This window comes from Rhagoletis pomonella, unplaced genomic scaffold, assembly GCF_013731165.1.
Source record: "Rhagoletis pomonella isolate Grant_MI unplaced genomic scaffold, Rhpom_1.0 Rhpom_scaffold_00004, whole genome shotgun sequence".
NCBI lineage: Eukaryota > Metazoa > Arthropoda > Insecta > Diptera > Tephritidae > Rhagoletis > Rhagoletis pomonella.
The window spans coordinates 62,087,371-62,100,970 of record NW_023458558.1 but is presented as its reverse complement, the minus strand read 5'-3'; the positions used below and the strand labels follow the sequence as shown (position 1 = coordinate 62,100,970).

Here is a 13,600-nt window from a genome sequence, read left to right as displayed (position 1 = left end):
AGTTATCCATAGAAAAAAAAATGTCTCCATTTTCAAAATCACCGAGCAATTATACATAGGAACTAGATAGTGGCATTTATAGAAAATTTTTGCTGTAAACCAGTGTTTTATTATTATGTCTCATCTTTAAGTTATAGCTGAAAATAAGTTAGGTTTATTCCACCTCCTCAAATCCACAAATTCTCCCTCCATCGCATCATTTAAAAGTAGGCATACTTATTTATATTCAGTGTTGCCACAAAGATTTTTTAATATTTTACCGAATCTCTAAAAAAATTACCAAACTCAGAAAAAAATTACCAAATTTGTATGAGCATAATATTCTAACAAATTGGAAATTTTTTTTTTTTACGTATGTAGATAATTATTTTGGCGACGGCTGAACTACATCACGTTTGCGATTGTGGCTAGCTTAGATCTATTTATATTTTTCGACCGAAAGATGAGTTCCTCCTCTTCTTTTATGACAAACTCATAAAAATTCATGATGTCTCTGCCGCGTTCAAAAAATTTATACCACCATCGACAGAGTGTTTAGATAACGAAGATGAACCATTTACAGCTGTGGTTGTCCTTTTCAATGCTTTCCGACTATGTATAACAATTCACAAATATTTTTAAAGCATAAAACACTCAGAGATTTAGAAACATTTAAAAGGTGTTTAATATTTCATTTCCACTGCAGTTTATGCCTATTGGAAAAAAACAGATTACAGCTGCTTACTTTGTAAATTAAAAAGATTTTATACATTTTTTTTAATTTGAGTGCATCGAAAAGAACTTCTTATAATAATAAATAAACTTATTAATTAATGCGTCTGAATTATATTTATTTATATACATACTAGGGCTGTGCGATTAATTGATTATTCAAAATTTTAATTAATCATAAAGTAAATAACTCAGTTATTCGATTAATTGGAAATTATGATTACTCAAAAGTTCAGTTACTCGAGTAATCAAGATTTTGATTAACCAAAAACAAAAATATTTGAGTAATTTGCTTTATGATTAATCAACATTATGAATAAAATGAGTAATCAACATTTCAAAGTACTCTTTACATACATACATATAAAGCAGTTGAAGTTCCCCAGTGGGAATTAGGAGCACGTAATAATACCTTATTAGCAACTTACAACAACTGGCAGTCATTACCATTTCCCTGCCGAACGTCCCTTACTTTTACAAAGGCATGGCCGCCTTATGTAAGTTGGAATTTAGAATGTACATTTGGTATCAGACATACTTCTGAGCCGCTTTACAAAGTAAGTTACGTGTAATGCAGAGCAGTCGCTCGGAGTAGTTCGGTGCTTGGAAATAACTTCGGCTGCACGTTATTTTGCAACTGACAACGTAATGTGTCTTCGGAGGTGTTCATTTTGCCCTTTACTAGTAGATGACATTGGCCATGATGACAATTTTGGTACTAAAAACTGAAAGAAAACATGGCTTACCTCGCAAGGTGCTTACCTATTTTCCCAGTGGGTCCTTGATACTTTAAAAAAAAACCTTTCTGTTTTCAAAAATTAAAATGAAATACATACATACATACATATTTTTTTCATATACAGAATAAAAAAAAGAAAATAAGCATTTTCCAAAGCAAACTCTTTTAACGAGCAAAATTAATTTTTTTGAGTAATCATATTTCAAGTAACTCGATTAATCATCGTTTTGAGTAATCAAAATCTTGATTACTCGAGTAATTGATTAACCGAATAACTGATTAACCAACTTGCTCGAGTAATCGAATAATCGCACAGCCCTAATACATACACTTTCATCCACTTGAAAAGAAATTGAAAATCCGAATTTATTTTTTATATGGAAAAATTAAATTCGGATTTTGTTTGTCCCTTTTGAAGTGCAAAGAAGTGAAATTGGCTATAATAATACAAAAGATATTCGTTTAAATCGACAACTCATACTTATAAAAGTTCAATTGAGGTGAAATACCTATTTCACAGCAAATCACTTAACTTACTCCACCAAATAACTTTTTTAATACTATTATCCATACTAGTAATGAACTAAACGTTGACTTTGCAGTTTCCAGTTCATTAAAAAACACGAAAAGGTCAAATTAATTAAAACAACATCAATGTAGTATTTGAATTTTTAATAGCAATGAATTCTTAAAATCATTTAATAGTACAACTTTATGATATCAGCACTTTCACTATATTGTATGACAGTCTCATCTTATAAAAGAAGAAACTTAAAAGCGAATAAACGAAATTAATGATAACAAAAATCACTTGAGTAAACAATGAAAAAGTATACATATATTATTTGGCGATCTATGTATGTATGCATGTGCATATATCAAGAAACAAGCGAAGAGCACGGAGATGACCTGAAGTAATCGCTTGCAGTCTGGTCGCTCAACTATTAAAACAATTTACTGTCGCTACGTGCTGAACACCAGAAGACGAAGACGAAGGATAACAGAAGAAATGCGAAGAGAAATGGCGAAATAAGGATGAACGTCTAGGTTGCATGTGAAACATTATATGAAGAGGCTCTGCGCGCGGATGGCGGCACGTAGCGGATGCCGACAGGAAGCTAAAGAAATTGTAACAAATTTAAATGACTTCATTGCAGCACACACTGAATACCAATGCTAGCATACTAGCACTTGCGGCCACCAAGTTACACCGTAGAATCAGATACCTGCTCGATTGTAGAGACTTTTTTTTTTATTGTCATTGCGGTAATATTTGTAAGCAACTGGCAGCCGATCTCCCATCTCCGAAGTTTGTACTACTACTCCGAGTTACTGTGCCGCTTTCTTGCTCCTTGCCGTCTTCTCCTTTTGTTTTTGTTTCATCTTCTCCTTTGTTTGCGGCACTGACGGTGACTTAATCGGCTGACCCGCCTCCAAATGCCCCTCCTTAAGCAGAATGCGCCGAAATAGCACTGCATCTGTGTGCACATCAAGTGGCCTTGCTACATTTTCATAAGACGACTTCGTAGCAAAGCAATCGTCTAAATTACGCCATAACCGTTGCTCTTGCGGCACCGCCAATTTATCTAGCAACTTGCCACACAGCTGCGGCACAATCGGTTGCAACACAATGCCACAGATGCGCAACGTGTCCATTGTCATGGCGATTATCGTTTCCAAGCGTTCGAAATTTTCAATATTCTGCGTATTAGCAGCATCCACAGCATCATTGCCGGTGGTTACAACAGCCGCTGGGCGCTTCAACTCCCACGGACGTGACGTTTCAAAGAAGTTATTGGCCGCATGCAAAGTGGATATTACTGTGTCTACCACAAGATAGAAATTATTATCTGCGTAATGTTGGGCGCAACGTGCTGAAAATAAATAATAAGCATAAAGTTGACAGTTTATGAATAAGAAATGAGGACTTAAAAAAAAATTAAAAATGGAGCTATCTATGAACTCACTAATGTACGTGTGAAATTATGTGCTAATGGTGTAAAAGTGCACTTTTTATTGAGACTATGACGACTGAAATGGGGAAAATATCTATTTTCCATGAATTAATGGCTTCATTGCTGTTTGCAGAGAAAGAGGTATAGTGTACTAAATTTTCAGTTTCCACTAATTGCTAGAGATGGAGCACCGTTTTTTTCCTTATACTGGTGGAAGAAATAATGGACTCGCCTTATTCGGACCAGTTTTGGCTACACATATTTCTTTAGATTATTTAATGTTTAATACTAATGTAATGTACTAATTGTAATGCTAGTTATACAACAACAACCATACAAATCCACAATTCAAACCTTCTACAAAAAATATAAAAATTCAACAAATTTTCACCAAAATATCAAACTTTTTATTCAGAATTTTTTTTAAGCAGTTTTATAGCCCTTCGAATTATAGTTTTAATAAAGTGCAAGGTTCAAGTGGTTGATTTTTAATAATTTTTTCGCTGACGGCTACCGCTGGGGTATAGTGGTTAAAAGTGTGCAGCATCCTTCCGCAGGGCATGGGGTCGAGCCCAGGTTCTGACTAATATCAAACACAGAAGAAAAGAAAAAGGTTTTTCTAATAGCGGTCGGCCCTTGGCAGGTAATGGCAAACCTTCAAGTGTATTTCTGCCAAGAAAAACCACTTTTCATAGAAGTAAAATCGCCTTTGTGTAACAAAATCAAATAGGAAAAGAAGTGTTGCCAGGTTGACGATTTGGTCATTTTGAAGGTTTTTTACTGCCATGACGATTTGACGATTTTTGTAACCCAATGACGGTTTTTCTTTATGTGCAAATTTGGCAGGTTCTCAATTTTGAATATAGGTATGCAGACAACTAAAAATTGCAGTGCAAACACTTATTGAGAGTTTACCACTCCTGCTAATACATAATTGTGGTATCGAAATTATATCACTAATAGTAGTTATCGATAAGTACTTTTTTTGGCGGTCAAATTCGTAATTTTTGCGTTGTGACGTTGTGTACTGGTACATATTTTATTGAGCGAATATGAATAAGTAATTTATCAAAACTTGTAAGTATGAACAGTTTTTAATGCACATTGTTAAGTTGCAGTTTGAAAAAAAAAATAAAAATTAAGGTGTAAATGTGATTTTATTGCAATTAAACAAATCTTTGTTAAAAGTAATGCGTATTTTAAAAATTTGTAAAAAAGTTCAACTTTTTATTTTTTACCTATAGCAATCAGAAGCTAGAACAACAAAAAAAAACAAAAGAGCTCCCTGGCTATATTCATTAAAATTTTGTAAATGCCGACGATTTTTACATGCAAATGGCGATTTTTTAAAGCCAAAATGATGATTTCTCACTTCAATGGCCTGGCAACACTGCATAAAACAAATAACTTTATTATTCGATTAACTGGAATTTATGCTTACTTTAAAGTTCATAGCCCAGTAAATTTAGATCAAATTGGTACCAATAAAAAAATTATAGTAGGGAACTTTTCATACAGTGTACTTCATACTACTTGCGTTATCGGTACTTGGTAATTTTCAAAATACTTAAGTAACCCGTACTTTAACATTCACCACAACATAAATAACTAAATTCTAGTCGGAATACACCAATGCATAAAATTCAACATGAACGCCAGAAATAAATCAAAACTGATAAAGTGTTTAATGGTAATAATGGGTGATAAAAAATGATGTTAGTGGGTATGGCAAAAAGAAAGATTTCACTGCTGGTCGCCTTACAAAAGAACAGACAAAAAAGAAAGATTAATTTTGTTATATAGTGTAACGAAGTACAAATTTCTAAATAAACAAAAAAGCTTAATTAAATCAAATTCTTAAAAGAAAGATATTTTTGTCAAAGACAAACAAAGAAGCTCAATACTCTGGTAAAACAAGATAAAACTGAAAAGACTTTTGCATTGTGATTCGGAGACTTTCAAAATAAAGAATGCTACATGAGCTGAGTGTTCTTAATCATTTCCTGACCTGTACTTGGTCTGCTTAAATATAAACAGTTACAGGGGTTAAGCCCCAAATATGATCAAGGCTAAAGGTTTTTTAACTTAGCGCTTAAGATTTTTGAAATCGGAATTTTTTCGAGGAAAAGTTCGCTGTAATAAATGCGCTAATACATCTGATAAAGGCGTTATGCTACTATTTATGGCTAAAGTTTTACCAGCGGGGCAAAACAACGAAAAACCTTTACAATGAAAGGCGTCTGGAAGGTAAGTGGAGGAAGCCTTTCATGGAACTAGAGAAACTTCAACTGAAATTATAAATGAAAAGCAAATTTCTCAACATTTAAATCATGTATACACAACTTCTTTACGTACATAAAATGCTTATCAGAGTGCTTAGGTTTATGGTTTTCCATTACAGTAAAGAAAACTTGGCAAAAATCGCCGAAAAAAGTTCACTAAAAATTCCAAATTAATTTAGCGAAAATATCGAATAAAGCAAAACTATCGCATAGTTATGAAAGTTGTGAGCATTCAAAACTTTGCTAATCATCGTTAAAAGATAGATGTGTATATGTAGTGACTAGCAAACGATGTGAAAGATGAAAAACCAAGCCAAGAAAGCTAAAATAGAACTCATGAAAATAAACGAGCAGGAGCAACTACCAAGCGCGGCAGCTGTTTGTTTTATAGTTTAAGCTCGTTTGTAAATATATTTATTTTATAGCGCCACGCTACACTCACTTGCCAACATATATGTATGTATGTACGGCATTAGAACGCTTAAGGCGCAAAAATGCAATTTTTTACGTTGTGGCTGAGGAACGTCGCGACGTTAAAGCAACCGACAAATACGTTCACAATTACAATGCTCCTCTCCTCGTTGCTCAGAATCTAAAAGAGCCGAGGAAGCAAGCGCAAGTAAAGCAAATAACTTAAAATCTCTAAGTATTAACGGGTCTACGCTCAAAGACGGTGTGAATTGTTGTGCAGTAAAACTCTTGTAAAGCTACCTTCAATTTGTTGCAATGCATCCTGTAGCCGCTTGGTTGCATCCATCCGCAGCAAATCGTCGACTTGCACCGCATGCAGGCGTGGGTAAACTTGTTGCGGATTAAGCGATTTTGCACAAGCTCGCGATAAGAGATTTCCCAGCGTGTCTGCTAATTCAGAGTTCAGGATGCGCAATGCCTTTATGTGGCTAAAGTCTGTAAGAAGAAAGAGAGACAATTTTAACGTTCAGATAGATGTTTCGTTATTATGATAGATAGAGGAGTGAATAAGTAATATGAATGTGATACTTCTTTATTGCTGCCAGACCTTTGTATCGCTGAAAGATATTCAACGTAAAAGATTGAAGTATTTTAAGGAAAATAACTTTTTGTTTTGAATTTTGTAACTTACAAAAAAATAATTATTGTCAATTGAGTTTCAATTATTTCGATAGGGAATTACTCTAACCATTTAGAAGATATTCGCAGTAGTAAATATTTTTTAAATGTTAGATTAATGAAAAGAGTATAAGAGACCATTTTTGTAGAGCGTTCAATTTCCTATAAATATTGACGATGCAACTGGTTTAACGATCTATTGGTGATAAGATATGACCATTTTTATATGAGACTAAAATGAATATGGAAAACTATGATGAGCATAATCTTCCCGTTAATATTAGGAGCTCAGATTTGGTAAGTACTTTCTAGAGGTACCTAGGACCTAGTTTTCGTCTGTCGGATCCAAAAAAAAATACTTGATTACTGCTCACTCATAACTTTGCACGTGGAGTATGACGTCGCCTGAAATCCAAAAAGACGTAACAAACATCATCGTTGAAATGCAAAAAGTCATAACTAATAAAAAATTCAAAATTCACTTTTTGATTTATATGTTGGATTTCATCGAATTACAACTCCCCACATCATTTTATGAAAAAAAATTACAATATTAGTCACGACTTTTTCCATTTCATCTATGATGATGTTACGTCCTTTTGCATTTCAGGAGACGATATATAAAATAGTTTATTTGTGTTAATGGCATCATTTTCATTTTTTATCGCTCCGAGTTTTAAACTGAGGCGAAAAAATTTATCACATTAAAAAAACTTAAAACATCAAAACGGGACTTCCCTTTATATAAATGATATAGATAATAAGTATACGTAAATAGCCAATAACCGATTGCTTTGCGGCGCCTTAAAACACCTTCCCAACTGTAAAACAATCATTTAATTCTATTCTATGTACATACTAGCAAATGCCCGCTTGCTTCGTGGCGCCTAATAAGATCTTTTGCGGTGGCTAATTCAAAAATAGGGTTCAAAAACAAAAGCAGTCTGTAAAGTAAACATTTTTAATTTAAATTGAAACGACTAAAAAACGGAATCCTCCTCACACATATGCCAAGAATACTAGCACTATGATTCCATATGGAATACTAATCCCTTTCGATGTAATGCGTTTTACCGATGGTCTTATTTCCACCTCTGAGATCTCTGCCAAATGTGCGTAATATTCTTTTATGAGCCTGCAACTTCAGCATTGGTCCGGTGTACCATGTAAGTCCTTATACGGAAACTCAAGAGCACAGATGAGCGTTCTCAATTATAGGAAGGCCAAGAATGCTCGCTGCCCCACAGGATGGAAAGTTTTCGCGTACATTGGCTAAATGAGTCGTGGGATATCATGAATCTCGTTCAACTGAAGCCATTGATATACCTATCGTGTTCCTTTTTGGACATATGTGGTAGAATCTTTCCTTGTCAATTCGCCACTTTCAGAATTCGTCTTAAATATTTATGAATTGGTTTCTTTGAGTCTTACTGCTGTAATAACGGCCGCCTCGAGCAACTTCGTCAATCAGAGATAGATGGAAGATCATGCTTATACAGCCATCTGAAAAATAAGTTCGTCTAAAATAAACAAACCCTGTGGGGTTTCTATATATTTCGGGTGCAGCGTCATCCATTGGGTCTGCAAAACCTTTGCTTGTCATGAAATGAATACGAATTGTGAATTCCAATCATCTTTTATAAAAAAAAAACGGATTCTCTAATTACCTAAACTCTAGCGGGTCCATTTTTATCAAAGGAATTTTTCATCATAAATTCGACTTTTATAAGTAACTCTACTCCAGCGCCACCAGCGTGTTTTCTAGTAGCCTATAATAGGACCTCCGACAATTTGACTGGGCTCTATTGAGTGGTTTTTGAGTTTAGTCCGAAAAAATGAAATGGCTATCATTTTATATATGTAAGTACATGGAAACCAAAAGCGAAAAGTGAACCGGTTTAGGGAAGATGAAACTCATGATAAGGCTGAATATGTTTCGAATGAAAAAAAATCATCATGAAAGTAATAAACGTTTCGAATGTGTATTAACAAAATACATAGGTTCGTAAATACAACTTTTATAAATAATTCGCCTCCCGCGCCACCTAGAGGCTCCGTTTTTGGTAAACGTATTTTCCATTATGCTGAAACTACACCTTTTGAATTTGAAAGAAATCGGTTCATAAATACGACTTTTATAAATAACTCGACTCCCGTGCCACCTACCGAGTTTTCTGGTAGCCTTCAATAGGATCATATATGTAAGGTATAATCTCTGAAAATTCGACTGAAATCTATGCAGTAGTTTTTGAGTTAACTCCGAACAACGAAAACGGCTATTATTCTATATATATAGAAGATATCTATAATACGTGTATCGAATTTCAAGAAATATGGGCCATATGTACAATTTTTTCAAATAGATCAGTCCCTGGTCCACCTATCAGAAAAAATGTTAATCCTCCGTTTTAACAGAGAATATAAGCATCAGAACCTTTTTCGATCCCACCTAGACGTAATCAGGCTAAAAGTCAGACAGATTGTACCTTCCATCAAACTTTTATCGCCTAGAGCAGGCATTCCCAGCGCAGGCAGAATCCTGCTATCGTAGGCATATCAGAACGCCCTTATTTTGGAATAACTAATTGACCGTGCCCCCTTGCAAGTTACCCTCTATTGCGCTATGGCCGGGAACTCAAATGAAGTTAAGACTGTTCTGTTTAGCCATCTCCTCCGGAGCAGGTACAGCAAAATTTTAAAGTTTTTCATGGGCCACACGCCACACTTGCGCCAACTATATCGGTTTCGCGGTTTCGATCTCGCTATCGGAATCAAAGCTTGAAACACCGATATTGCCCGGAAGAAAACCAAATCTTTTAAAAAATAAAAGACTGTCCCCGCAGTCCCAGGTCCCATTGAAATGTACAAGCGCTGAACGAAGAGCATATCATGGAATGGTAGCGCTTACTGCTAACCACTACACCACAGCGGCCGCCTTATGAGATGGTAAACAAATTGTATTTAAATTCGCTAGCTTCTGTTTTTGTTTCATATGTTTCCGGGAAAATTTGACGGCTCGATTCAGCGCAAAATTCGATGGCACTTAAAAATTGCTTTTAAAACTTTGTAAGTTTTCTAAATTTGTAGTTGCCAAACTGACAACAACAAGTGGAAAAATTTCGAGCTGTCAAATCAATACCAGAAACAGCTCGTCGAAAATCCTTTGATTTTTCATTTAACTGTAGCAAAAACTTTTACAGGCAACAACTTTTAATTGCCACGATACAGCTGACGGGTGCAATTTGCAGTGACGGGCAGAGAAAAGACAGCGAACTTGAACAGCGAAACGTAGGTTCATGCATTGGTACATACATATGTGTCTATGAATGCACATACATATGTACATCATATAAATTCGTTGAATGCGAGAGGCGGTGGTGCCCATGCAAAAATTTCACTGGCAGCCAATACATGGAGCATTTATACACCCGTACTTTTGTACGCTTTTCGGCAATCGTAAATGTGGCATACTGCAACGAAATTAATTAGTGAAACGCCTGCCAATCCCGTAGCATTCAGAATGAGTGACCGCAAATGGTACCCTGCTTGAAGGCAATAATGCAAATTTGCTTATAAGTATGCACGTAGTACATGCAATTGTGCATTCACATCTAAACATTTACATGTGTATTTAAGCGGCATTGCTAGCATCATAGTAAACAAATGTTTATTAGCTATTTGAGCGGCAATGCTCCCTTCATCTGCTTCCTGAACAGGTAAACTAACTCTGCAGTTGAACTAATCGCTCATTGCAATCGAAATTTCCAAAAAATTTAATTGCACAGCTGTGAAATTTCGCGCGCGACGGTATTTTGCAACTACATAGGGATTATTCCCGGGAATTAGATATTCATTATTTTCCAACAACTTAACATGAAAAAATTGCATCAATATAGTTTGAGAAGCTGACCTAATATATAATAAATAATACTCGTAAACAAATGGGTTCTACTATTTAAGTTCAAAAATATTTCGTTAGTAACAAAACCAAAGACAGTAATTAAATTTATACGCATTTAGCAATACTTTAGCGTGTACATATATGATAAAGTAACTTAAGGCATGTCGAAAAAAGTTCGATGCAAAAAAAACTTAAATCAACATACTATTAATTGTGCGGCTGAAAGAAGTTCATAACACTAGTGGCAGAAATAAAAGTAACGCCTTATTTCAACCAGTTTAGTCTATATTTCTTTTGTTTATTTAATGTTTAAATTTTTTTTGAAGTTTACCTAATTTTACATATGTGACCTGGTCTACGGAAAGGGGGCTTAGGTGTCAAAAAATCAATTTTCACTTTTTGGTTGATTCGGATGGAAGATGAGATGCTTTTTCACGTGGTGAAAAGCAGAAAATCCTAACTTGCTTAGAAGTGTACTAAAAATGTAGAGAAAGAAGAGTAAAAACGAGTAAACGAAACGAGTTGCTTACTTTTAACAGCTTTTTCACAGAAAACTAGTTTTCGCACGTAAGCTCCCTTTTCGCAGACCAGGTCACATATAATTAACTGCATTTAAATGCGCATTTCAAAATTTGTACAAAAATTATAAAAATGTAAGTTTTATAGCTCATCAAATTAAAGTAGGATAAAATGCTAGTTTCTTGCAGGGGCATTTTCTTCCATATATAGAAATTGTCGAACATACTTTGTATGGAAGAAAATGCGTAAATGCGTGACACCGCACTATCGATCGAGCTAGTACAAAGGCTGATCATAAATGCATTTTTGAAAAGTTGTAAATAACATAAGTGTTTGGTATCATTCCTAAGGGAATAAAGCGTGCTTTAATTATCTAATAAGTTTGTTTATTTAATGAAATAAAGTGAAAATTGCTTAACAAGTTGACATATTCAAATTGTTGAAATTTTTACTCGCAATGCAGTAATTTTGAGATGCGCAGTTTGGGCATTTTTTCCTATCAAGGGCCTATTAAGAAATACGGACTTGAGTTACATGTTATACTCAGATTAAAAATTAGCTATAAATATTTTATTTTGAAATAACAGGTTGCAGCAATAGCTTCAGTAATGAAATGCAAATTTTGTTTCGTTTTTTTAATTTCGATGAAGGGTTCGAAGATTTTCTCCGCTTGTCTATGTTTTGAATTTGAATTCATTAAAAGCCTGAAAAATCCACCAACTACACGGAAAAAGAAAATTTGCGCAATACTAGTATCATTGGGCTTTTAGCCCTATAAATGATAAATCTTAGAACCTAACAAAAAAATTTATATATTTGAAAACTAGACAAGCGCACATTTTACCTGAAGTCTCATTTGTGAGATTCTAATAATTTTTAGAAAAAATTATCTTACACCATGCATACGGCATTACCAAGAAATACGATATCTTACCATCAAATGGGAGTAAATAAAGATAAAACAAGTAAGAGCAGCGCTGTCTTCGGCTATGCCGAAGGCTTCATACCTTTCATGAACATCTACAAATTTTACTTTGACAGATTACTGCTTTTGAATACATCTGCATACATCGATAGAGGAGTTCCATACCTATATAAAAAATCGCATCTGAACAATCAGAGGTATTGAAGATATACCTTATATTAGCACCAATCTAAGTGATTTTCACTGCTATGTGATCGGTATGTAAACCGGTAACACAATTTATTGGGTTTAGTTTCCTACATAAAGAAGATATATCGCAAAAACTGGTATCTGAACAATCAGTGCTATAGGAGATAAAGCTTATACAGCATAGATTTTGACGATTTTCACAGTAGACTTTGTATTATTATTTATAAAATATCTTACGAAATTTATCGCTATTAGCTATTCAAATAAAGAAGTTTTACAGTAAAATCCCATATCTGAACAATCAGATGTATGGAAGATATATGTTGTAGTCATCCGATCCTTGTTATTTTCACTGTAAGTATTCTGTTAATAATGAGTGAAAATGGTGCGAAATTTCATGTTCGTAGCTGCATAAATGGAGGAGTTATGATAAAAGACCTCATATCTGAACAATCAGTTGTATGGGGGCTGCAGGTTATAGTGACCCGATCTTTATTATTTTCGAGGTAAGTCTTCTGTTGATAATGAGTGAAAACAGCGCGAAATTTCATGGTCCTAGCTACATAAATGGATGAATTATAACGAAAAATCTCATATCTGAACAATCAGTTGTATGGGAGCTATAGGTTATAGTTACCCGATCTTTTTAATTTTCGCGGTAAGTTTTCTGTAGATAATTATTGAAAACAGTGCGGAATTTCATGTTCCTAGCTATATAAATGGAGGAGTTATAACGCAAAATTTTATATCTGAACAATCCGTTGTATGGGAGCTATAGGTTATAGTGACCCGATCTTTGTAATTTTCACTATAAGTATTCTGTTGATAATGGGTGCAAGTATTGCAAAATTTCATGTTCGTAGCTGCATAAATGGCGAAGTTATAATGAAAAATCTTATATCTGAACAATCAGTTGTATGGGAGCTATATGTTATAGTGGTCCGATTCTTCCGGTTCCGACAAATGATTAATACATTATAAAAATACACCCACCTACCAAATTTCATCCGGATACCTCGAAAACTGAGAGACTAGATTGCATACAAACAGACAGACAGACGGACAGACGGACAGACGGACAGACGGACATGGCTAAATCAACTCAGCTCGACGTTCTGATCATATAAGTATACATTTTCATGGGTCTATCTCTTTTTGTTCTGGTACTTACAAACATCGGACCAAAGTTATAATACCATTTCATGCTCATGAAAGGTATAAAAATTAGCTGCCTACTTTTAGGGATATAGTTGATCGCACAACATAAGCATGTACGATTACCTGCAAGGT

At 34.6% G+C, this 13,600-nt stretch overlaps 1 protein-coding gene across 2 annotated transcripts in view; it reads right to left on the bottom strand.

The window, feature by feature from the left end:
• Positions 1-2,160: 2,160 nt before the first annotated feature.
• LOC118737933 (methionine--tRNA ligase, mitochondrial) overlaps positions 2,161-13,600 on the bottom strand; it is a 149,737-nt gene continuing 138,297 nt past the window's right edge. Inside the window, exons 6-8 of one of the 2 annotated variants that reach the window (XM_036468761.1) lie at positions 6,399-6,593; positions 3,200-3,324; positions 2,161-3,166 (exon numbers count right to left, since the gene is read on the bottom strand). In XM_036468761.1, coding sequence (XP_036324654.1) covers positions 2,780-3,166; positions 3,200-3,324; positions 6,399-6,593 — 707 coding nt within the window. In that variant the 3' untranslated portion in view covers positions 2,161-2,779. Of the gene's footprint in view, positions 3,325-6,398; positions 6,594-13,600 lie in introns of both variants that reach the window. The other variant, XM_036468760.1, reaches the window with a different exon arrangement.